The sequence below is a fragment of the Ovis canadensis genome, chromosome 6 (assembly GCF_042477335.2).
Source record: "Ovis canadensis isolate MfBH-ARS-UI-01 breed Bighorn chromosome 6, ARS-UI_OviCan_v2, whole genome shotgun sequence".
NCBI classification, from domain to species: Eukaryota; Metazoa; Chordata; class Mammalia; order Artiodactyla; family Bovidae; genus Ovis; species Ovis canadensis.
The window spans coordinates 102,723,898-102,749,183 of record NC_091250.1 but is presented as its reverse complement, the minus strand read 5'-3'; the positions used below and the strand labels follow the sequence as shown (position 1 = coordinate 102,749,183).

Here is a 25,286-nt window from a genome sequence, read left to right as displayed (position 1 = left end):
TCCTCACCCCACCAATGGTAGCCCTTTTCTGACTTCTTCTACCATGAAAGGTAAGCTGTGTATGTTTCTGAACTTTATATAAATGGAATAATACACAGAGTATTTTCCAAGTATTTTCCATGTCTGGTTTCCAACAAAACCAGATTAATCCATTGGCTGTGTGTAGCTGCTATATGGTATTTCACTCTATGAGTACACCATAATTTACTTACCCATTCTACTGTGAATAGATACTCGGGGTCTATTATAAATATTTGGGGCTGGTACAAACATTCTAATAGATATGAACATTCCTGTTCATGTCTTTTGTTAAACATAACTATACATTTTTTACTGGATATAATAACTAGAAGTGGGATACTTGGTCACAAGAAATGCTTATGATCAGCTTTTACAGACGATGGCAATTTTTTTAAGTTTCTATATTAATTAACTCACCAGCAGAGTTACTATACATCTTCTCCAACACTTGGCATTATCTATCTTTTTCAGTTTTGCCATTCTGGTGGTTGTGTGAGGTTATCACACTCTTGTTTTAACTTATATGTACAAATGGCTAGTGAAGTTAGGTATCTTCTCATGTGTTTACTGGCCATTTCAATTTCTTCTTTTGTGAAATGTTTGTTCAAGTCCTTTATCATTTTTATATTTGCTCATTTGCCTTTTTCTTTTTGGACTGAAAGACTGAGTTCTTTATATACCCTGAATATGCATCATTTGTTGAATATATGTATTACATATCACAAATCTCTCCTTTAGAGTAATGAGTTGCCTTTCACTCTTAAAGAGTGTCTTTTGATAAACAGAAGTTCTTTATTTTAAGGTAACTAATTTATTCTTTTTTTTTCCTTTATAGGTAGAACTTTTTGTGTCCTGTTTGAGAAATTTTGGTATACTTCATGTGTCTTCTAAAAGTTTTATTGTTTTCTCTTTTCCATCTGTACCTATGACCCAACTTGAAACTATTTTGCGTGCTGCATTGGAATTTAATGTTACATATCAACTTCTTGTCTTACAGAGCCTGGGTATATGTGAAGGTGTCAAAGCCTTTCCTGCTTTTCTGAAGGTGTTAAGTTTCGATCTGTCCTGCAAAGGACCATACCTATGCCACAGCCAACAGGTGGAACACACTTTATAGAAAAGCATCTAATCTTAAGTATGTGTGTGTGTTTGATGTGGGAGAAGGCATTAGCTGAACTACGTAAAACTGTCATGAATCAACTGTTTCTGACCCACAAAAATGATAAATTTATATGATTCAACCTAATATGATACAGAACATACCGAGAAAAGGAGAAAGTTCAACAAGAAGATCTTCATACCTGAGAAGTTCCTTCTTATTGATCAAAGCTTTCATGTATTCTGAAAGTTTCTTTTGCATTAGTGCCAGACGAAGCCAGGCTCTTCCTCTGCCTACAGGTGTTCTACGAAAACACAAAAACCAAACGACTAGTAGAAGCAGCGACGGAGGCCACAGTGGGACAGGCTCACTTACTCTTGCTAATGATCCCTCAGTACAGTGTGCGTACGAGGCGCTCCTGACACATAGCCCCTCTGTCACCACATTCCTATGTGAGGAGTTCTATGACGGCTGGTGGGGGCCAGGGGTGTGCTGGGACAAATGCTCTTGTGAGGAATTAATTACTGAACGAGACTACAATTTGAAGACCTCTGGGAGGCCAAACTGAAAATGTCCCATCAGATTTGTTTGGGTAAATCCTAAGTTTAGTGTGGATTGTGTAAGTACCCAAATAACCGTAATGAGGACACAGGCCATTCAGACCTCTACCTGATTAAAATTAGACCAATCTAATTTGGGAAGGCAACCACCTACTCTTTTTCAAGTTTCAAGGCAGGTTATGGATATCAGTCAGTTCCTGCAGTTCACTTGACAACTGTTTTAATCATGGTTCTCAAACTCCATAAGCCAAGTCTAAGATGCCACCTCCCTAGATCTAATTTTTTGAGACTCACTAGCTGATACCCGCAAGTGCTTTGAAAAAAATAAGAGAATGTTTCGTATTTTGACATGAAGACAACCTCTCTTAGATCAATAATAATTATCCCTCACACTTCTCAATATTCTACACTACCAGGGCCCTCCTAACAATGTCTATTCATAACAATATTATGCATTTTGGATTGTTATGAAATACATTATTATGGTCATCATTGTCTTCAGTCTCCTAAAGGAAGTAGTTGAGAAGAATGTTTTCCCTGACACATAGAATTCAACCTTAAACTTACTTAAGTCCTGGAAGATCTTTAACACTTGCTGTTATCTCTGCAGCTTCTGGAACAAGCTTTTCTACCAGTTCTAGAGGCCCCCAGAAGGATTTATTTTGTCCAAGAAAAGTTTTCTTAGCTAAGGTGATAAAAACAAAGCAGTAGTTTAATATTTTTTACATAAACATACTCTCAGCACACACATACACACATACCCTACTAGCTATTCAGTGTGTTTTTCAGGGAATTAATCCCAGATTATTAGACAGTCTTAAAATTATTCATGCTTTCAGAATTGATAACATTTCATAAAAATAAAGAATTCCTACTTCCCAAGATTCAGTTCTTCCTCTTTTAGGAGGAATTTATGGCCCACTTGTATATGAACAATAAAATATTTTAATAATATCGTGCTTTAAGCTGGGTGGTATTAGTGAAGAAAACAGTCTAGTGGTAAAGAATATGTAACTCAGGAGCAGGTTATCAAAGACTGGGGAGGAAAAGAAGCAACGGTGAATAGCACCAGGTCCTGCCCTTGAAAGCTTACGGTTAAGTGGGAAGAGCATGCAAGCAAGAGTCAGGCCATCAGAGTTCTAGCACTTGCTTTGCCCCTACTTGCTGTGGGATTTTGAGCAAATCATGCCCCACTCTAGACCTGTATCCACCAGTGAAACACAACTGTCATCTTGAATAGATACTTGTAACAGTGCTTCCAGCTCTAGCTTTTCAGGATCTGTATTTTTTAAGCCTTATACCGTTAAAGATATTTCTGTACCCACATAGGTCGTATCCCGGTGGATTAATATGAGTTCAAGAGGCTTCTTATTCTTTGGCTCCATAAGGAAAGCTTCTCTTCTTGAACACGTATTGCTGGGAAACAGGTGCATGCACACTCTCATTTTGAGGCCACGGCCTACCTTTCAAGCCGTGTTTCAGGCAGTGCTCCATCACCACAAAGAACTGCTGCAGAGGTGCGTAGTCAGAATCCAGAGTTCTCCCCAGGTTCAGAGCAGATTCGATCAAGCCCTTGATACTCAGCTTGGCCATGTTCATCAGGTTCATGCGTTCGTTAGCCATGAGATAATTAGGATCTGCAAACCGAAGGGGGAGAGCGTGGAGCCTGGTTACTGGAAATAGAACATTTAAAAACTCAGTCTAATTTCACTACGTTGACATCTGCATTGATGGTGCAAAAGTCACAGTGGGTAAGACTACTGGTGTCTTGGCAAGAATCAAGGCAGTGACACCAAATTATAGTAATAGTTGCTGTGTTCTTCTCCGCCATGCACTTGCTATTTAAAAAAAAAAAAAGAGAGAGATGCCAATCTTCCTTGGGAATATTCTTGGCAGAACACTAAAAGGTGTATTTATTTTATGAAAATTTAAACCTTGAGTACAGTCTTTTAATATTCTCACCACCACCTTTGCCACTACCCTGACCTAGGCTGGTCATAACTCAGTACTGCACAGCGCCCACACGGGCCACTTCTACCCTGGCCCCGCCCCATCCCTTCTCTACAGCTTGTGAAGCTCAAAAACAATAAAGCCACTGTAGAAAAAAAGGATAAAGGGCTTAAACTTTGTTCCCAACATGCTGTTTGCATTATTAGCATTTATACTAGGTAGAATTATTATTTAAACTGAGCATTCTTAAATGAACTAATTAACATTATCAGTATAATGCAGTCTTAGAAATTAACCAACTGCAAAATTATTTTTAAGACTTAACATAGACTTAACGTGGCTCTCATCAACTAAATACATCACCTGGGGAAAGGGACGAAATACCACATTTTACCTGACAAAAGTCTGAATCATCTTTGTTCCACAGGTGCATACCCTGTGTCTGGTCCTGTAGGTTCTTACAATGATGACCTCAGTACCTCCTCACTGCACTTTAGGAGACAGTTACACCAAGAGCACAGATTGATAGGGAAGAGAAATGAGGCTCAGAGAATAAAGGAGCTGACCCCAGGCACAGCCAGTACTACATGACGGAGCCAGAGTCTACACTCTGTCTCTCTGACTTCAAACCACGTGCTCCTGACAACTATTATCCACTTAAAAACGCATCAGTGACTCCAAATAATGTGCATCCTTCCCTCCTGCTGACCATTCTTTTACACAGTTATCTTATTTAATTCTTGTGACTCCATCATTTAAGTGCTATTCCCCTTTCCAGGTGCTAAAGCCAGCCTATAATGGTTTAGAGACCCAAGGCCAAACACTTCCTAAGTGGCAGAATATAGACCTGGATGTATTATAGCATGAAATGCTCTTTAATGCACTTTCCTAGAGAGCTATGAAATGTTTTACCTTTTTAGGAGGACTAAAAGTAATACTAACAAAAGCCCCTGCTCCCATAATAGAAACAAAGCAGAGATTATTTTATTCAAATTGTTCCAAGTAATTTTCTTCACACAATGTTTTCATTTACATCTGCTTTCATGCTTAAATGGAACAGAATCAACGGGCCAAATTCTAAGCTCACTTTCTTCTCCGTTAAGTTTAAGAACTTGAGGTTCATACAAATTTTGGTTTGTTGTACTGTTCTCCGAGGTAATTTCTTTAGAGGATAGTTTATTAGGAAGGTCAGAACTTCTATGTTGCCATTAATTCTTGCACACCAATACATGTTTTAGGACCATGGATCAAACCTGGTTTCTCTGTTTACTACAGGTCAAACTTGTCAAGAATGGAATAATCTCCCAAGGGACAATGAAATACATAAAAAAAACTATCCCTGAAAAAAAGCCATGAAGAACTTTATCAGATATTAATTTCCAACACTATGACCAGCATTTATGTGCAATGTACTGTATCTGACCTTTCACAACCCCTGGGAGAAAAGAATAGGGCAGGGGTGTGTGGGCTTGCATGGATGTCTGTGGAGAGCTACTGGAGTTCCCACTGAATGCAGGAAAACATGGCTGGAGTTGGGTTATCTGGTGGTCCATAAGGTACCACTCTCTTGGCCTCAGGTCTGTAGACCACTGTCAGGAAGCATTTAACAGCAGGCCTCCTGTGTGCTATTTTGGATCTGTCATGATCCCTCTGTTCCTTATTAATTCCTGAATATTCAGGAATTAAGAGGGGTGGCAAACCGCTCCTGGGGCTGAGGAATGCATGCATTTCCTTCGTTAGTTTTTCCATACAGTGATAAGTAACTATTTACCACCCTCTTCCTTTTTATGAACCGTATGGTAAAAGTGATTATTTACAACCCTCTCTTTTTGATATGGATTGCCTTATGTTTCCTTGATAATTTGTAAGTCTGGACTTCTGATCTTTATCTTTGCTGAAAATAGCTACCTTGTAAGACAGTATATATACCCAAGCTATATGGCTCCCACAGTAAAGCGTCTGGCCACAATGCAGGAGACCCGGGTTCGTTTCCTGGGTCGGAAAAGTCCCCTGGAGAAGGAAATAGCAATCCACTCCAGCACTCTTACCTGGAAAATCCCATGGACAGAGGAGCCTGATAGGCTATGGTGTCGCAAAGAGTCGGACACGACTGAGCAACTTCACTTCACTTCACTTATATTGAATAAAACACCTTTGCTCCATCAGAGCTTGGGTCCCCGTGTCTGTCTTTCTTTCTCTCTCTCTCTCTCTCCAGCTAATTCTCTGGAGCGTAGAAACCCGTTGTGCTCATTCTCCTGCTCTTGAGACCCTCTTGAGAAGGTGCACTGTGCCTTCACCCCCTCGAGAGGATGCCCGGTGCCTTCGTGAGTGATGCAAGCCCTGCGTCAAGGACTTTACTGGTTTTCTGCGTAAACCAGGGAATATCAGCCTCTCTCTCTCTTTTACTCTCTTATCCTCGACTCTGGACCACTAAAGGACCCCAACAGACCATTAATTCAGGGCCCTAAGAACAAAATTAAACAATGCTGCTAGTCAACGTACACAACCTAACTCCAACCTGGTGACAACCAGTCACATGGGGAGAGCTGGATTTTGAACAAGTACAAAACGCCAGGCTTTGAGGCTTTTTTCAAAAGTGGTGGTACCAGCTCTTCTACATTGCCTCATCTTGTTGTAATCAGTAGCAGAAACGTTAAAGACAACTGATTATAGTGTCTAGGATGCATAAACTACAGAAAGAAATTAAATTCCTAATAACGCAGTTTGCTTAGGGAAATTAAATTCCCAATACTTTAGACTCCCGTTAGTATGCTGCTATAACCTGCTTGAATTAACATGCATCAAACATAAACAGCCCTCCCATTCTTTAGGAAATATTACTCTCAACCTTGGCACTACTAATATTTTGGGCCAGATAACTCCTTCTTGTATGGGGCTGTTCGGTGAATTAAATTTAGCCATAACGGATGCCTTTGCCCTATAGATGTCAGTAGCACCCTCTAGGCATGGCAACCCCAAATATCTCCAGATATGGCCAAGAGTCTGCTGAAAGACATCTTCTCCCTGTGGAGAACTATTATTCTGAACAAATGAAAGCAAGCCAAATAAAAATCAGGGTAATTTGACAACTAGACCTAAAAGCTCAAAAGAATTTATTGCTCATTATTAATTACTTAATTAATGCAAAAGTCAAATGATTATTTCATGCTTTATTATCAACATTTTTGTGTTAGCAGTATATAAGAGTATGGTCATTACAGTTAAGTTTGTTTCCTCATTAACTACTGAAAATAATTAGTACTTACTAATTTTCTCCATTTTATAACTCTGGCTACTAACGATGAATATTACATCATTAGCTTGATTTGTCATAAGAAATTCTCTAGTCAGTTTGTTACTTGTCTTGAATTGTACTGAAGTATAAAATGATTTTGTGTAACTAATGTATGCTGTTAAAAAGGGCTGCAATGACTGGAAGAGAGTATGGCGGGACTTATGAAGGGGAGGTAACGTTCTGCTTTTGATATGGTGTTAGCTTTGTGAACTTGGTGAGTATGTGAAAAACCACTGAGCCGCAGCCATAATAAAGAATGAAATAATGCCATCTGCAGCAACATGGGTGGACCTGGAGATTATTACTCCAAGTGAAGTCAGACAGAGAAAGACAAATATCATGTGATATCACCTCTGTGCAGAATCTTAAAAAAAAATGATACCAATGAACTTATCTATGAAACAGAAACAGACTCACAGACTTAGAGAAAAAACATCTGGTTTACCAGGAAGGAAGAGCTGGGCAGAGGGACAGAGTTTGGGACTGACATATGCACATTGCTCTATTTAAGACAAACAACTAGGAACCTCCCTGGCAGTCCAATGGTTGGGACTTCACCTTCCAAAGTGGGGGGGTGTAGATTTGATCCCTGGTTGGGAGCTAAGACCCCACATCCATCACAGAAAAAAACCACCAATACACTATTGTAAAGTAAAATAAAGTAAAATTTAAAAAAAATAAAAAATAAAAAAATTTAAAGAAAAAGAAAAAAACCAAGAGCATAAAACAGAAGCAATATTGTGCCAAATTCAATAAAGACTTTAAAAAAATAGTCCACATCAAAATGTGCTTTAAAAAATAAAATAGATAGCCAATAGGGACCTAAAACATTAATTAATTAAAAAAAAAGAGAAATGTGGAAGTAGATTAAGATTCTAGCTGTCCTCTCTGAGGCCAGACATTAAACAAATTTCCCCAAATATAACACATGACACCTTCTTGCAACATTTTGGGGGAAGAAATACAGTTTTCATGAAAAGTAAGTTATCTATGTTAATAACATGTAAAGGGTTAGTTATTAAATGAATAAATATTTTTTAAAAATTCATTGAGCTGAATACTTATAATGTGATCTTTTCTATTTTAGGCTTATAACTATAAAAGGTTTTTAAAAGTTCTGTTTTTATTGTATAGAACAAAAATTATTTCTAAATGCATAACTTTCACAATGTTGTTAGTCATACTTTTTCTATGAGAAAAAATAATTAAAATTTTAATTCTTCACAATGCTAACATTCAACACTATTTCTCCAAAACTGAACTTTTGTTTATTCATTCATTTGTTCAATAAATATTGAGCATCTACTGGGTGTTAGACACTGTATTTAATATTGGGAACCCAGAGATAAAAGACCTAGTCCTCAACACTGAAGTGCTTACTATTCATCAAACTTGGGTAAATAGATGTTTAAAGAACAAAACTGGGGAGCTTACAGCGAATGCTTGAAATTTCAGAATAAACATTAACGTTTTCAACAAAGATAACTTTATTACAGGACAACTAAAATGTCTTCATGTTAAGCCATATACACCCATTTTATGGAATCAAATGTAAATTTTATATATATTTAAAGCTAAGATAGTGAAAGTGAGAGTTGATCAGTTGTGTCCGACTCTTTGCGACCCCATGGACTGTAACCCACCAGGCTGTCCGTGGAATTCTCTAGGCAAGAATACTGGAGTGGGTAGTCATTCCCACTCCAGTGGAATGACCCAAGTCATTGCCTTGTCCAGGGGGTTGGTGGCTCAGCTGGTAAAGACAGTAGATATGGTATTAATGTAGGATTTCAGGCAAGCTCTAAGTCCAATACGATTTCCTCGGCCATTGGATGTATTCTCCAGAAAAGTTTAATATCTATTACCCATGCCTATTACATAACATTGTACTGAGGTTGGCAGATCACTGCAATTAGAGAAGACAAAGAAACATATCACCTGTAAAACCGTGGATCATGTATTATTGCTCTCATACAATCTAATGTTACACCCAGAAAATCACACTAAAATTTTTACAGAAACATAATAATTCACAGAGGTACCAGAGCACAAAATTAATATATAGAAACCACTAGATGCCACTAGAAACCACTAGAAGATGAGACTTAAGTTCAGTCTTAAAGGATAAAGAGAAACTAGCAAGGAAGGGTTAGGAGGAGAGCTATGAAAGGAGCAGAAATGAAGTACAGCTAGGGTGAAGGCACAGAAATATGAAAAAAACATAGCATGTGGAGGTAAACAAAACTGAAGAAAATGCAGTAAGTTCATGATACATAAAAATAAGACCTGTGAGATGAGACAAGGGAAACAGGTAAGGGAGAGATGCTAAGGACTTTGTTCAAGGAACATGGATTTTACCTTAAAGCCAGTGAAGATTTTGATGTGAGGTGTAATGTCACAGATCTGAATTTTAGAGAAGCTGTTCTAGCAACCTTGTAGAAGATGGATCAGAAAGAACTAAGAACTCAGAGCTCAGGAGCAAGTAAGGGTTTACTGCAAAAGCTGAGGAGAGAAATTATGATCAGGGATGGAACTAGAGCAGTGGGTGCTGTGTGGAGAAGAGGGAGTTGGCTTTGAGACTTCCAACGGTAGAATGTCTGGATTTCACGACTTGATGACCATGTGGATTGAAAGAAGAAAGAGAAAGAATGGAGAATAACTTCTGTGTTTCTAGTTTTGGTGATTATCTGATTGTTTCTAGATTTGGATGGTGGTATGAGAGATGGGAATACCAGATCACCTGACCTGCCTCTTGAGAACTGGACATGGAACAACAGACTGGTTCCAAATAGGAAAAGGAGTAAGTCAAGGCTGTATATTGTCACCTGCTTATTTAACTTCTATGCAGAGTACATCATGAGAAACCCTGGACTGGAAGAAACACAAGCTGGAATCAAGATTGCCAGGAGAAATATCAATAACCTCAGATATGCAAATGACACCACCCTTATGGCAGAAAGTGAAGAGGAACTCAAAAGCCTCTTGATGAAAGTGAAAGAGGAGAGTGAAAAGGCTGGCTTAAAGCTCAACATTCAGAAAACGAAGATCATGGCATCTGGTCCCATCACTTCATGGGAAATAGATGGGGAAACAGGGGAAACAGTGTCAGACTTTATTTTTTGGGCTCCAAAATCACTGAAGATGGTGACTGCAGCCATGAAATTAAAAGATGCTTACTCCTTGGAAGAAAAGTTATGACCAACCTAGATAGCATATTCAAAAGCAGAGACATTACTTTGCCGACTAAGGTCCATCTAGTCAAGGCTATGGTTTTTCCAGTGGTCATGTATGGATGTGAGAGTTGGACTGTGAAGAAAGCTGAGCACCGAAGAATTGATGCTTTTGAGCTGTGGTGTTGGAGAAGACTCTTCAGAGTCCCTTGGACTGCAAGGAGATCCAACCAGTCCATTCTGAAGAAGATCAGCCCGGGATTTCTTTGGAAGGAATGATGCTAAAGCTGAAGCTCCAGTACTTTGGCCATCTCATGCGAAGAGTTGACTCATTGGAAAAGACTTTGATGCTGGGAGGCATTAGGGGCAGGAGGAGAAGGGGACGACAGAGGATGAGATGGCTGGATGGCATCACTGACTCAATGGATGTGAATCTGAGTGAACTCCGGGAGTTGGTGATGGACAGGGAGGCCTGGCGTGCTGTGATTCATGGGGTTGCAAAGAGTCAGACATGACTGAGCGACTGAACTGAACTGATAAACAGTCTTGATGGGAAATATAGCAGGAGCAGTAGACTAAAGAAACCCTGTAGAAATGACTGCAGTTATAATAAACTATATTGGTTTTCAAATCAAAGTCCTTTTAAGAGCATATGGGTCTTGGCTACACCTCTTTAAGGCTGCTAATTTCCCTATGAGGAAGTTTTCATAAATTTTACAGTCATGCGGCTCATCTAATCAATAGTGATGACAAAAATGGACCCAGAGTCACATCGCTGAGTGACATTTAGTTACACTATTCTGCAAATCAATCATCTCTCCAAGATCCTATTTTACCTCCTTATAGTGCAATGATGGTTTCCCAGGCGGCTCAGCTGGTAAAGAATCCACTTGCAGCGCGGGAGACCTGTGCTCGATTGCTGGGTCGGGAAGATACTCTGGAAAAGGGGACGACTACCCACTCTAGTATTCTGGCCTGGAGAATTCCATGGGCTGTGTAGTCCATGGGGTTGCAAAGAGCTGGACATGACTGAGTGACCTTCATTTCCACAATGCAATGATGAGCGTGCATATGGAGAAATACTGAAATGTGTTATTAATAACTGAAGGAAAGTAAATTATATTTAACATTATGTTAATATGAAGTATGCTACATCATACCAAATTCTTGGTAAAGTGGGAATGATTCATATGTAGTACAACAATAACTTTTATCTTAAATGTGACACAAAACAGTTGTCATAGAGAAATTTCCCAATGATACCTAAACGCATTAATATGAGATTTAAAATGACCAACTAACAGAAAGATATTGAAAGGAAAGCTTACTTGAAGTTCAAAATGACTGAAGACCAATAATTCCTAAATAAAGCTATTTTGAACTTCTGTTGTAACAGTTCTTAAGAGTATAAAATTAAGCATAAAATGAATTGTCCATTACAGTGAAAGAAATTACTGAAAGTATTAAAAAGACCTTGTAATGAAACACCATTTAACTAATCTGATGACAAATTTATACAAAATAATTATGAATTTTTACTCAATCTTCATCTAAAAATAATCAATATGGAAGATAGTATGGAGATTCCTTAAAAAACTAGGACCACCATATGACCCAGCAATCCCACTCATATGTTTATGAGGAAATCAAAATAGAAAAAGACACATGTATCCCATTGTTTTTTGCAGCACTATTTACAATAGCTAGAACATGGAAGCAATCTAGATGTCCCATCGACAGATGAATGGATAAAGAAGTCGTGGTATGTATAAGCAATGGGATGTTACTCAGCCATAAAAAGGAATGCATCTGAGTCAGTTCTGATGAGGTGGATGAACCTAGAACCTATTATACAGAGTGAAATAGTCAGACAGAGAAAGATAAATACCGTATTCTAACACATATATACAGAATCTACAAAAATGATACTTAAGAATTTGTTTACAGGGCAGCAATAGAAAAAATGGAAAAACAGACATAGAGGCTAGATTTATGGACATGGGGAGAGAGGTGGAGAGGGTGAGATGTATGGAAAAAGTAACATGGAAACTTACATTACCATATGTAAAATAGATAGCCAATGGTAATTTGCTATATGGCTCAGGAAACTCAAACAGGGGCTTGGTATTAATACAGAGGAGTGGGATGGTGAGGGAGAAGGGAGAGAGATTCAAAAGGGAGAGTATATATGTATATCTATGGCTGATTCAGTTGAGGTTTGACAGAAAACAACAAAATCCTGTAAAGCAATTATCTTTCAATTAAAAAAGAAATTAAAAAAATAAAAATAACAAAGTCTTAGGGCCCTTAGATTATCTATGTATCTATATCTGTATCTATTCTCCTTAATGTCATTTGAGATATCAAATAAGCTTCTACTCTCAAGAATAATAAAGAGGAAGTTCACTTAAGTAATATTTTCTCTGGGTTGAAATCTGTTAAAGGAGTTAAGAAAATTTAACTAGAGGGACTTCCCTGGTGGTCCAGTGGTTAAGACTGCATGCTTCCATGTTGTCAGTTTACCTGCCTGTAATATTTTCAGACCTAGTTTTGACAGTTTCTACATTACGTTAAAATGAATTTTTTTTTTTTTTAAAGACTCCATGCTTCTACTCCTGGGGACATGGGTTCAGTCCCTGGTTGGGGAACTAGGATCCCACATGCTGTGTGGTAGGGCTAAAAAATAAATAAATAAAATAAATTTATTTATCCTGATTGCTACCTTTTCTTAGTAATAGCATACTCAAAGATATACTTTGCTAAAATTAAGCCTTATCAGCAGAAAGACTATATCCACCCAATAGCCTTACTCTATTTGACCTGAATCATCTGTGCTAATTAGCTTATTATATGATGCCAGGCAGGGAATCTTACTTCTTTGAGGCCTCAGTTTCCTCAACTATAAAATTACTTGTTCAGTAATTTTTTTTTTTTTAAAGAGACATCACATACCTATACCACTCATAACTAATCACAGCACTAATTCTCAAGCAGGGGGCACACTAATATGCCTGGATTGGGGAGAAACAACATGGCTTGAAAAACCCCACTAACAACTCTGATACCAAATGACCTAGATTCTTACCACTCCAAGTGTGGTCCTAGAACATCAACACTGGCATTGCCTGGAAGCGAAATGGGAAAACTTGCCCTCCAAACGGAATCAGATTCTGCACTTCAACCAAAACCTAAACCAATCGGTATACGCATTGATGTTTGTGAAGCAGTGAACTAGTGCTTCTAGCTCCAGCATGTCCTAATTCCATGATTTCATAGATAGATTCCTCAAGGGCAATCAATAAATACATTTATCAGTAAAAGGCCCTAAGGAGAAAAGAATAATAAAGATTAGAGCAGAAATCAATAACAAATAAAACTACTGAGAAAAATCAATGAAACTCAAAGTTGACTCTGAAAAGATCAGTAACACTGACAAATGGATAGACTGCGCAACAGAAAAAGAATTACTAAAATTAGAAATGAAGAGGAGACACTACTCTTGACCTCACAGAAACAAAAAGGATTGTATGCACAGTTGTATGCCAACATATTAGATAACCTAGATAAACAGGACAATTTTTAAGAAAGATAAACTACCAAAACTGACTCAAGAGGAAATAGAAAGTCTGAATAGAACTATATAGTAAGTAAAGATATTAAATTCATAATAAAAAGCACATCCTGTAAAGAAGAGGCCAAAACCAGATTGTTTCACTATTGAAATTTACCAGACATTTAAAGAATTAATGCCAATTCTTCACAAACATTATATGAAATGTCCGGAAGAGGCAAATCTATAGAAACAGGAAGTAGGTTAGTACAGTTGTCAGGAACTGGGAGGAAGGGTGAATAGGGAGTGAATGCTGATGGGTACAGAGTGTCTTTATAGGGCGATGAAAATATTCTGGGATTAGACAGTGTTGATGAATGCCCAGCTTCGTGAATATACTAACAACCACCGAACTGTACAGTTTAAAGTGGTAACCCTTAATGATATGTGAATTATACCTCAATAAAGCTTTAATTAAAAAAAAAAAACTAAAACTTGAGACATCATAAAATATAGCATATGGATCCTGATTTTTAAAAACTGACAACAGACTTTGAAAATGTGCTGAATAGTACATACTATTAGGAAATTATTAATTTTGTTAGGTGTGGTACTCAATATTTACAGGTAATAAACCAAAGTTTAGAGTTTGCTTTAAAATACTCTAGAAAAATGTGTGTGTGTGTGGGGGGGTGATAGATGAAATAAGATCAGCATACAGTGATAATAATTGAAGCTGAGTGATGGAAAAGTTAAGAGTTTCTTATGTTACTCTCTCTACTTTATGTACTTGGAAAATTCCATAATTAAAAATAGTTTCTGCTTTCTCTTGCTTCAGGTCATGGTTTACCTGCTAGCTTCCAGTAGGAATTTAGTGCTGTTCTCTTCTTCCCTGAACATAACCAAAAAATACCCTTTTGACTGCCATTAGCATTGAAATGAATAAGTTTTTCTGGATATTTAGTATTCCAAAGCCACTCACCTGTATACTCTTACTCATTTTTAATCAGGTATTGTGAAATAAAGAGATCAATCAATCTCTCTCTCTGTCCACACTTCCTAATACAGAGCTCTTAAAATCTTAATAATTTTCCAAGTGATAAGAGCCATAGGAGCATCTTTTGTTATATTCTGTTTCTTTCTAGTTCCTGAAATAGCTCCACATCAAAGGTAAAAGGAGTATCTTTGTTATTCCTAACAACTTCCTCTCAATCAGAGTTTATGCTAGTGAGGTATATTTTAGAAAGCCTCCTAAGGACTTGGGTGTGGGGGTGGGATGGGGGGTGGGGGTGTTGGGGGGGCTGGTGGCCAGGGGAAACCAGTGGTGTGATAAGTTGGGACTTTCAGCCGTCACTTCCCACCTACAAATCCAGGGAGGGGATGGGCGGGAGATTGGAGAGTGCAATCATAAGAGTAGTAGTAATATTAGTCGCTCAGTTGTGTCTCAGTCGTGTCTGACTTTGTGACCCCACAGACCATGGCCCACCAGGCTCCTCTGTCCATGGGATTCTCCAGGCAAGAATGGGTGGAGTGGGTCGTCATTCCCTTCTCCAGAGGATCTTCCCGACCCAGGGATGGAACCTGGGTCTCCTGCATTGCAGGCAGATTCTTTACCATCTGAGCTGCAAGGAACCAGGTTTTAATCAATGATTAAATCATAATCATTTGAGTCCTACATAATGAAGCTCCATAAAAACCATAATGAAAGGGTTCAGAGAGCTTCTGAACACACTGAGGTGATGGGAGGGTGATGTGCCCAGAGAAGGTATGACGTTTTGTGCTCCTATGCATCTCTTTCATCTGGCTGTTCTTGAGTTGTGTTATGTTAGAACCCACCTGTAATCTAGCAAGTAAACTCTTCCTGAGTTGTGTGAACTGGTCTAGCAAATTATAAAACTTGAGGAGAGGGCCATGAAAACCTCTAACTTAGAGCTGGTGGATCAGAGCATGGGTGACAACTTAGGATAACTGACTCAATGAAAGTAAAGTGCTAAAGAAGAAACTATTGGGCATCATTGGAGACAGAAACTGACTTAGATTTTTGTTCAGTGTGACCAGATCTACCAAGGACAATACTGATTTAAGAAGAAATAGAAAATCTGAATAGAACTACAGTAAGTAAAGATATTAAATTCATAATAAAAAGCGCATCCCATGAAGAAGAGGCCAAAACCAGATTCACTATTGAAATTTACCAGACATTTAGAGAGTTAATGCCAATTCTTCACAAACATTATATGCAATGTCCAGAAGAGGCAAATCTATAGAAACATGAAGTAGGTCAGTATAGTTGTCAGGAACTGGGAGGAAGGGTGAATAGGGAGTATATGCTGATGACAGCTTAGACTTGTGATCCGTATTGAAAGTGAGGGGGCGTCTTGTGGAGCCTGTGTTAACCCCAGGGAGATAGAGTCTGAATTGAAGTGATGTTGGAGAACTGGTGGGTGTGAGAAAAAGAAAAAACCCGCATTCAGAGTCAGAACATTGTGAGCAATAGAGGGAAACACTGCTTTCTTTTAGGTAACCATTTCTAATTTTTAAAAGATGTTCATTTCTAATCCAGCTTGTCCAAGAGTTCCCTAGGAAATCACACTGATCTCCTCTTCACTGGGCTCCCATAGGATACTATAATCAAGTTAAGTTTCGGCAAGTTTCCCAGGCTTCTTCAAGTACCTTTACCTGAAGAATTCCTTCCACACCACTGAAGAATACCCAGATTATTTCTGGGAACATCTAGAAGTTGGGACAATTGTCAATCTGCTTTGTTTTGATGCAACATAAGAAATTTAGGTGCTAAATACAAATTCAAGAGTTCTTTGCTCTGCTCAATTTATTCCACAGAAATAATTTAAATATTAGGGGGCACATTGTGACTTAGAACAGTTAGATCTCTGATCTAGAAGAATTAGAGCTGTCTTTCTCACATCCCCTGAGTGATGCTGGGGAAATTTCTCATGCTTTTTTATCTAACTTGTAAGATACGGAGAGAGGACAATCCTTCTGGGACTTCCTGCACTACTGTAAGTCTTCATGGGTTGTATCAAGACTGCCAGGCCCTGATTGCTCTATTACCCAGGCCATTTCCTTGGCTTGCTTCTGCAACTGATCATCCCGAGAGATGATGAGGCTTTCCTGTGCTTCCTACAAAAGTATCTGTTCCCCAAACTCAGTGTTCCTCAGCTGCAACATAGAAACACCATGCACACAGCATCTTCCTGATGCTCCCAGGTGCAACTCTTATGCAAGAGGAACTGATACTAATGTGCTGATGCTGCCCACTGTGTCATGGATAATAAAGTCTTTCATTCCTTTACCAGTATCCAAGGAACAGTAATAGGATAGTTTTTTAGTTTGTAAGCAGAGTAAATCCCAACCTTGACAAAACACAGGAATAATCTCTACCCTTAATTTAACTTCCTGGAATACTGTACACTTGTGCTCCAAATGAGACAATACCAAAAGCAATATAAAGATAAAAGCATGATAACTGCAGTACAGGATTTGAGGCAGAACCTAAATATAAACTCACAGACAACATGGGAGAAAGTATTCCATGTGGTGGGAATGGGAATGTGAAATGAGGCGAGGGAGATAAGAACACAGTGGGGAGCTCTTGCTGGGGACAATTAGAAAGTAGGAAGGGTAGAGTTAAATGACGGGTCTGTAACACTACACTTCCTGCATATCCAGGAAGCAGGCAATGGGAACCCACTGTGGGTTCTGAGCAGGGAAGTCATATGATTAAAACGCTGTTTGAGGATGATTGCGTGCGTGCTAAGTCACTTGTTGCGTCTGACTCTTTGCGACCCTGTGGACTGTAGCCCACCAGCCTCTGTCCATGGGATTTTCCAGGCAAAAATACTGGAGTGAGTTGCCATGCCCTTCTCCAGGGGATCTTCCCGACCCAGGCATCAAATTCGCATCATTTATATCTCTTGCATTGGTAGGCATGTTCTTTACCATTAGCGTCACCTGGGAAGCTCCTTAAAGGATTATGCACAGTAAATTTGAAGAATTTTGGGGAGAGGATCAAAATGGCTTAACCTGTTAAGGAAACAGGAGTGAAGAATAACCTAACATTTTCACCCTGTGAGCCTGGAATACTGTGCTAAAAATGGAAATGAAAAACACTGAATAACTCTTTTGGAAGTAAAGGGTAAAAAAGAAAAGGATCCAATGATGTGGAAGTATTCTATAATAATTTTTATCACACAGTTGTAAATACAAACTAAAGTTTGGGGTTGGATAATTACTAGCAGAGGGATAATGGGTGCAATGATTAGAAATAAGATGTTTTCATCAGAGGAGATGATTTAAAGCAAAATAGAAGGATGCAAGATCACTGGCCCAGCCTTTAAAGGGTGCCAACAATTATAGGCTGGAACAGAACGCAACATACTGGCAATGCTGGAAGAGCTCTTTTGCTTATATCTTGGTAGTGAGAGCTAAAATGGATATATAACAGAGAGGCAGTACAGGAAACTGGACTATCAAACTAAAGTTCACAACTCCTTGCTGCTGCTACTGCTAAGTCGCTTCAGTTGTGTGCGACTCTGTGCAACCCCATAGATGGCAGCCCACCAGGCTCCCCCATCCCTGGGATTATCCAGGCAAGAATACTGGAGTGGGTTGCCATGTCCTCCAATGCGTGAAACTGAAGTTGCTCAGTCGTGTCCGACTCTTAGCGACCCCATGGACTGCAGCCTACCAGGCTCCTCCATCCATGGGATTTTCCAGGCAAGAGTACCGGAATGGGGTGCCATTGCCACAACTCCTTACTGGGGTATAAAAAGTCGATTTATTATAGTATGTCCCATATATTAAGGTTATGTGTTGTTTCATGAAACTTTTGTAGAAAGAAATGATGTGTGTGTGGAGTTCTGATGAAAAGTATTTTTGAGAGTCAACTAGGTTTGAACTTTGGTATAGTGGGTGAGCGAGCACAGCGCTGCAACTAGTTTGCTGGCATTTGAATTTTTCCCTTAGCTGTGTAACCCTAAGCAAGTTTCTTTTTTCCTTCCTGTTTTTTGCACTTACATTTTGAGATAATTGTAGCTTCACAAGCAGTTGTAAGACATAATAGAGAGATACTGTGTACACTTAACCTAATTCTCCCAAAGGTAAGATTTTGCAAAACTAGAGTAATTTATGATGACCAGGATGTGACATTGAACTGTGTCACAAGGATCCCTCATTTTGACTTTTTATAGCCACAAGCATTTCCCTCCTGCCTCCTACCCTGTTATAACCCAGGGCAACTACTAATCTATTTTCCATTTCTGTAGTGCTGTCATTTCAAGAATGTTATATAATGGAATCAAACAATATGTAACTTTTAAAATTGGCTTTGTTTTTTGTTTTCACTCAGCATAATTCTTGAGGGATCCATCCAGGTTATCAATAGTTTGTTCCTTTTTATTGCTGGGTAGTATTCCACTGTGAAAATTTCTTAACTCTGCAGGCCTTACTTCTTTTATCCATAAGACGAAGATAGGGTTCTGAAGATTAAACAAGCTCATGTGTGTTAAATATTTAGAAGTGCTTAGGCTGTACTAAGAATAAAAAATTGTTAGCTTTCAAAAGTATTATGGTCCTCCATAGATAAATTAAACAATTTTATTTAATTTAAAATAAGCCTTCAGAGACTGCCCTGGTGGTTCAGTAGTTAAGAATTCCCCTGCCAATGCAGCGGCTGCTGCTGCTAAGTCGCTTCAGTCGTGTCTGACTCTGTGAGACCCCATAGATGGCAGCCCACCAGGCTCCTCCATCCATGGGATTTTCCAGGCGAGAGTACTGGAGTGGGTTGACATTTCCTTCTTCAATGCATGAAAGGAAAAGTGAAAGTGAAGTTGCTCAGTTGTGCCCGACTCTTCGCGACCCCATGGACTGCAGCCCACCAGGCTCCTCCGTCCATGGGATTTTCCAGGCGAGAGTACTGGAGTGGGTTGCCATTGCCTTCTCCTCCAGTGCAGGGGATTTGTGTTCAATTCCTGGTCTAGGAAGATACCACATGCCCCGGAGCAACTAAGCCCATGTGATACAACTACTGACCCCATGTGTCCGAGAGACTGGGTTCCACCAGAGCAGCCTCTGCAATGGGAAACCCAAGCACCGCAAGTAGAAGAGCAGTCCCTGCTCACAGCAACTAGAAAAATAACACAGCAATAAAGACCTAGTGCAGCCAAAACTAACTAAATAAAAATTTAAAAAAATAAACCTTCATTGAACATATGTGTGATACAGTACTAGATGCTAAAACAAATCTCTTAGATATAGTCCTTCCATTTTTCAGGTGATGGACATCAAGTCTTAACTCATGAAATACATCAAGGGACCAGTAAGCCATCTTGATCAGGTATTATTTCACACAAGTATATTATTTCCCTAATTCAAATAACATCCCAGCCACTCCAGTGCTCAGAGAGAAGAGTAATCTGGGTAACTGCAAATATATAGAATTTGTTTAAAAGGTTTATAATAAGTACAGATAGGAATTCAGTGTTTAGTGAGAAACTAAAGAGGGTAAACCATGTGCTTTTATTATTGCGTTTAGTCTTCATAATATTTTAGTGAGTTTCAAAACTTTTCAACCTGAATTAATAGCACATAATGAGATGATATGTGAGATAATTGACCAACGTTGTAAACATGATACAATTCTGTCCTAAGACATTTCATATTCTACCAGACGTAAGTTATAGACACGTTGACTGTAAAACCAATCATCACTGTACGAAATCAGTTCACTGGAAAAACCTTCAATCTTGCCAAAATCAAAACAAAACACAAGAAAAATCAAACCCCAAAACGAACAGTTCAAATCTGTGACCTCCTACAGTTTGGTATTTTAAAAAGCAGTTTTTCAGGAAAATGGAAGCTAGTGTTAGCACTTTGCCTATTAAAAAGCCACCTCTTTTGACACAGCCATAATAACTGATAAGAAATACAATTAAAACAGCTCAGCAGTGAAGGGTCTCCTGAAAAGATCTGAGCCTACCATACATCAGTAGCTTTCTCCAGGTCTGACTGTGGGCTCCTCTCCCGACCCTGAGCTGCTATGGGTGTTAAGTGTGGGTAATACTCCATAGTGAAAGTCAAAGTGTTAGTCACTCAGTTGGGTCCAACTCTTTGCAGCTGCGTGGACTGTAGCCTGCCAGGCTCCTCTGTCCATGCGATTTTCCAGGCAAGAATACTGGAGTGGGTTACCACGCCCTCCTCCAGGGGATCTTCCTGACCCAAGGATTGAACCAGTGTCTCCTGCATTGCAGGCAGATTCTTTACCATCTGAGCCATCAGGGAAGCCTGACACACAAATTCTAGTATTTCATATAACTGAAACGAGACACAAGATGCAGAAAATTCTATACAAAAGGCAAGGATGAAATGACTCAAAAGAGTTAACAAGTAAAGCCATTTTCCCTCCCTGACTCTGATTTTCTTTTTAAGCCATATTGCAGTAAGACTTTCCTGTAAATAGGTTCTTGGCTAACATTACCATATTCCACTTTACTGGTAGGGATCATCAAAGTAATACAACTCACATCTTCTTACATGCACCCTTATATTCATAGCAGCATTATTCACAATAGTCAAGAAATGGAAGCAACCTAAGTGTCCAACAACAGAGGAATGAATAAATAAGATGTGGTACATACATACAATGGAATATTACTAAGCCATAAAAAAGAATGAAATAATGTTCTTTGCAGCTATAAAAAAAGCACAGAATAATGCTATTTGCTATTTGGGTTCAACTAGAGATTATCACACTACGTCAATCAAAAAAAAATACCATGTGACATCACTTATTATTTGTGGAACCTAAAATATGACACAAAGTAACCTATCTATGAAACAGAAACAGAATCAGGGACACTGAAAACAAACTGGTGATTTCCAAAGGGAAGAGGCTTGGCGGAGGGATGGAGTGGGTGTCTGGGATCAGTAGATGCAAACTGGCATGCATAGAATGGATAAACAACAAGCCCTACTGTATAGCACGGGAACTATATTCAGATTCCTGTGGTAAACCATAATCAAAAAGAATATGAAAAAGGATGTGCATATATATATCCATATATACGTATGGACTTCCCTGGTGGCTCAGACAGTAAAGCGTCTGCCTACAACGCGGGAGACCCAGGTTTGATCCCTGGGTCAGGAAGATCCCCTAGAGAAGGAAATGGCAACCCACTCCAGTGTTCTTGCCTGGAGAATCCCATGGATGGGGAAGCCTGCTGGGTATAGTCCATGGGTTCGCAAACAGTCGGACATGAGTGAGAGACTTCATTTTCACATTCACTTTACATGTATAACTGAGTCATTTTGCCGTACAGCAGTAATTAATACAATATAGTTCAGTTATACTTCAAAAAAATTTGTATCTTGTTTTTTTTTCCTTTTCTGATTTCCCCTCTAATGATTCACAAAAATTTCATCAAAAAAGAAATGAAAAAGAGGAGGCTGACTCACATAGTAGGCTTGATTCTTACAGCAGTAATTAATATTAAAGAAACAGAATTTTGCCAGGACTAAGTCATAGAGAAGAAGTCTCTTAAGAAGGACACAGATTTGTTGGCTTTTATGTATGAAGTCTATTAAAAGAATCAAAACCTTAAACCTGTTTAGTGTCTGGTAAATAATAATCATAATCAAATGACAGCTAACATAGTAGACAGTACTCACTCAATGAATCAACACGGCTCTCTTTTTTCCTTGTCTAGAAACTCTCAGGACTAGACAATACTGATCTGTTTTTTTCTTTAGAATATATATAGCTAACTATATTAAAAGTAAAACCTAAGACGGAATAAAAAGATAGTTTGCTTCTAGGAAATGGCATGAAACTCAGGATAACTGACTCAATGAAAGTAAAGTGCTGAAGAAGAAACTATTGGGCATCATTAGAGAGAGAAACTGACTTAGATTTTTGTTCAGTGTGACCAAATCTACCAAGGACAATACTGTCCCAAGTTGATATGAGTACCAAGAATTTTAAGACAATCTCTGCTCTCAAGGATTTTACACTTTAGCTAAGAATGTAAACACACAAGAAGGAGAGAACAAGTGAAAAACCTTAAGCTCCAAGTTCTACAGGACTTGAGTTTATTGAAAAATGAATCTGTGTCAAAGCTGTCAGGGAACGCTTCCAGGTGCGGGGTTGGGGGCGGGGAGAAGGGGAGTGAATGTTCTGGCTGGGATGTCACGGGAACAAGGCAGGAGAGGAGGCTGAGTGCAGCTCATGCAGTCAGTGGAAAGGCCAGTGTGGGCAGAGTGGTGGGCGGGTGTGCGCTAAGAGAATGTACACTGAAGCTGGGGGGCTTTCAGTTGCCCAGCCAAAGTGGGAGAAAGTACCATGATACAGTGAAGTGGAGCCAGACTTGAATTTTTCTTATAAAAAGTGTAAATCACCTTGAGCTCCTTAAAGTAAGGTACCAATTATGGAAGAAATAATTACTGGTTTGGGAGCCTTCATGCATTAAAATGTATGTGCTACTTGTCAAAGAAATTCTACCAGAAAGGAATGCTGTAAGATGACTAACCTCAAGGTGCTTACTGTGATGGAAATCTACAAATCAGAGCAACATTCAGACAAAATACTTGAAGTTCCTGGGGTCTGTTTCTAAACTGTTTGTGGAATTCATAGAAATAGTGTGTATATATATATATATATATATACACACATACATATACACACACACATATATATACATACACACACATATATATACACATACACATATGTATATATACATTTTTAAATGAATGATATAAAAACATTTACATTTTCCTAAGAAACAAATGAAAAAGACAGGAAAAATTGATACAATCTTGAAATAAAGTCCCCTTTGAACATGTCATTTAACAAATATCCTAAAGGAACCTCATAAACATATTAATGCCACTTTACTTGGAACCATAAAGATTTAAATGCAAGACTCTGAAAACCCTACTCCTGTATGAAGCACCTGCATGGACAATCTGGCAAACATGCTTACTGCTCCAGCTACTGTCAATGGGAAATAAAACCTAAAGTGGACACTTCCTCTTATGGAAAACGATCAAAAGGTGGTTAGAAAATTAAAAGAAAGAAAAAGAAAGAAAGAAAAAAAAAAAGCTGAAAGATGCTGGTGTGGCACGCACCTTCTGTATCATCGCGCATTTGCTCCACCAAATCTGTCAAATCCTCCCAAGAGTCTTTGCAAACGGCAAAAAGAAAGGAAAAGAAAGATAAAATGTCATGCAAGCCAAGAAAGAAAAGTGTTATCAAAAACAAGGTATCAAAAGGGGTAACTGAAAGGGGGACTCCTAGAACTCTTTGGGCGTAACCAGGAGATTAGCAGTGAAAAGTGCTGGGAACGAACCCAAGGAGCCGTGTGACACTAACCAAGCAGAGATATCAACTGTGACTGTTAAACATGTCTCAAAGCTAAGATTAACAATTTCGAAGCTTCTCATCAGAGGAGAGAAAGATGTATGCCCCATAAAAAGTAACAGATTTTTTTTCCCACCAAAAATCAAGATTTGCATTCTAAGTGTGAATACCATTGACCTCATTTAATATTTATTTTGACCTTCCGTGAAGCTGAAACACATGTGGAGTGTTTTTTAGACTCAAGCCAAATACCATGATGGAAAACTAGTGACTTTTCTTAAAGTAAATGGTGGCTTAGACAGTAAAAATAATTAAAGAATAATCTAAATACTTGTCCCAAGCCCTCCACCCCGATGGTTCTCCTTCCTCAAAACAAAAATAAAGGAAAAATTGCTGTTTTGAAGACAAAATAAATCACTTATAATTCAGTAAAGATAGACGTTTAATGTATAGTACTCTTTCCTCTTGCTGTAAATTCAATGTTTTTTAAAATTAAATTTGATTAGCATATAGTTGCTTTACAATGTTGTGTTAGTTTCTACCGTACAGCAAAGTGAATCAGCTATATGTATACAGATCCTCTTTTTTGGATTTCCTTCCCCACTATAAATTCAATATTCTTGTATACAGAATATTCCATGTGAGGCAAAAGGACAAGAATGTCAAGATTTCAAATATAAAAGATACTTCATTATAGTTTCTTCTAACAGTGTCTTAAGCTGTAAGATCATTATCTGTTCTATAAAATTTGAGAACCTACAGAAATTTTTTACAAAATGGATTAGCTTCATCCTTCAGAAACTCTGAAACTATTACACACAACTGCAACATTCATACTTAAACTCACAAAATCATGTGAATTTTATATGTATAAATACTTAGCAAATAAAAGTAAGTTCTCAGAGGATAAAGCATAACAAAAAAAAGAAAGTAAGCAAAGAATACTTTGCCCATGATAAGCCCTCTTTCTTAAAAAATTTATCATGGAAGTCAGCATTGGATCTGAAGCAATAACTTGAAATAACCATCTAGAAAAAGAAGTTTATCATTTGTCCTATTCTCACAAGTTTGTTAAATTATCACTGTAATTAAACTGGTTAACTTTGGTTCTCATGTGGCATAGTGATTTTCAAGTGGTGTGTAAGGGTACATTCCAGTGTCAAATATATGGCCAGTTATCCTGTAAAAATGTACCAAAAAAAACAAAAATATATAAAAAGTTTAAATTTAAATTCAGAAAACAGGGAAGCAGATGGGGATCTACTAAGG

General features: G+C 38.4%; 1 protein-coding gene across 8 annotated transcripts in view; it reads right to left on the bottom strand.

Moving 5' to 3' along the window:
* Nucleotides 1-25,286, bottom strand: part of RUFY3 (RUN and FYVE domain containing 3) — a 94,018-nt gene that overhangs the window by 31,139 nt on the left and 37,593 nt on the right. For all 8 annotated transcript variants that reach the window (XR_011257789.1, XR_011257790.1, XM_069594294.1 and 5 more), the window contains 3 exons: nt 3,144-3,317; nt 2,248-2,365; nt 1,323-1,424 (listed from right to left, as the gene is read on the bottom strand). Coding sequence is in view for 6 of the 8 variants with exons in the window: in XM_069594294.1 (XP_069450395.1) it covers nt 1,323-1,424; nt 2,248-2,365; nt 3,144-3,317 (394 nt within the window). In the remaining 2 variants the exon portion in view is untranslated. The remainder of the gene's footprint in view (nt 1-1,322; nt 1,425-2,247; nt 2,366-3,143; nt 3,318-25,286) is intronic.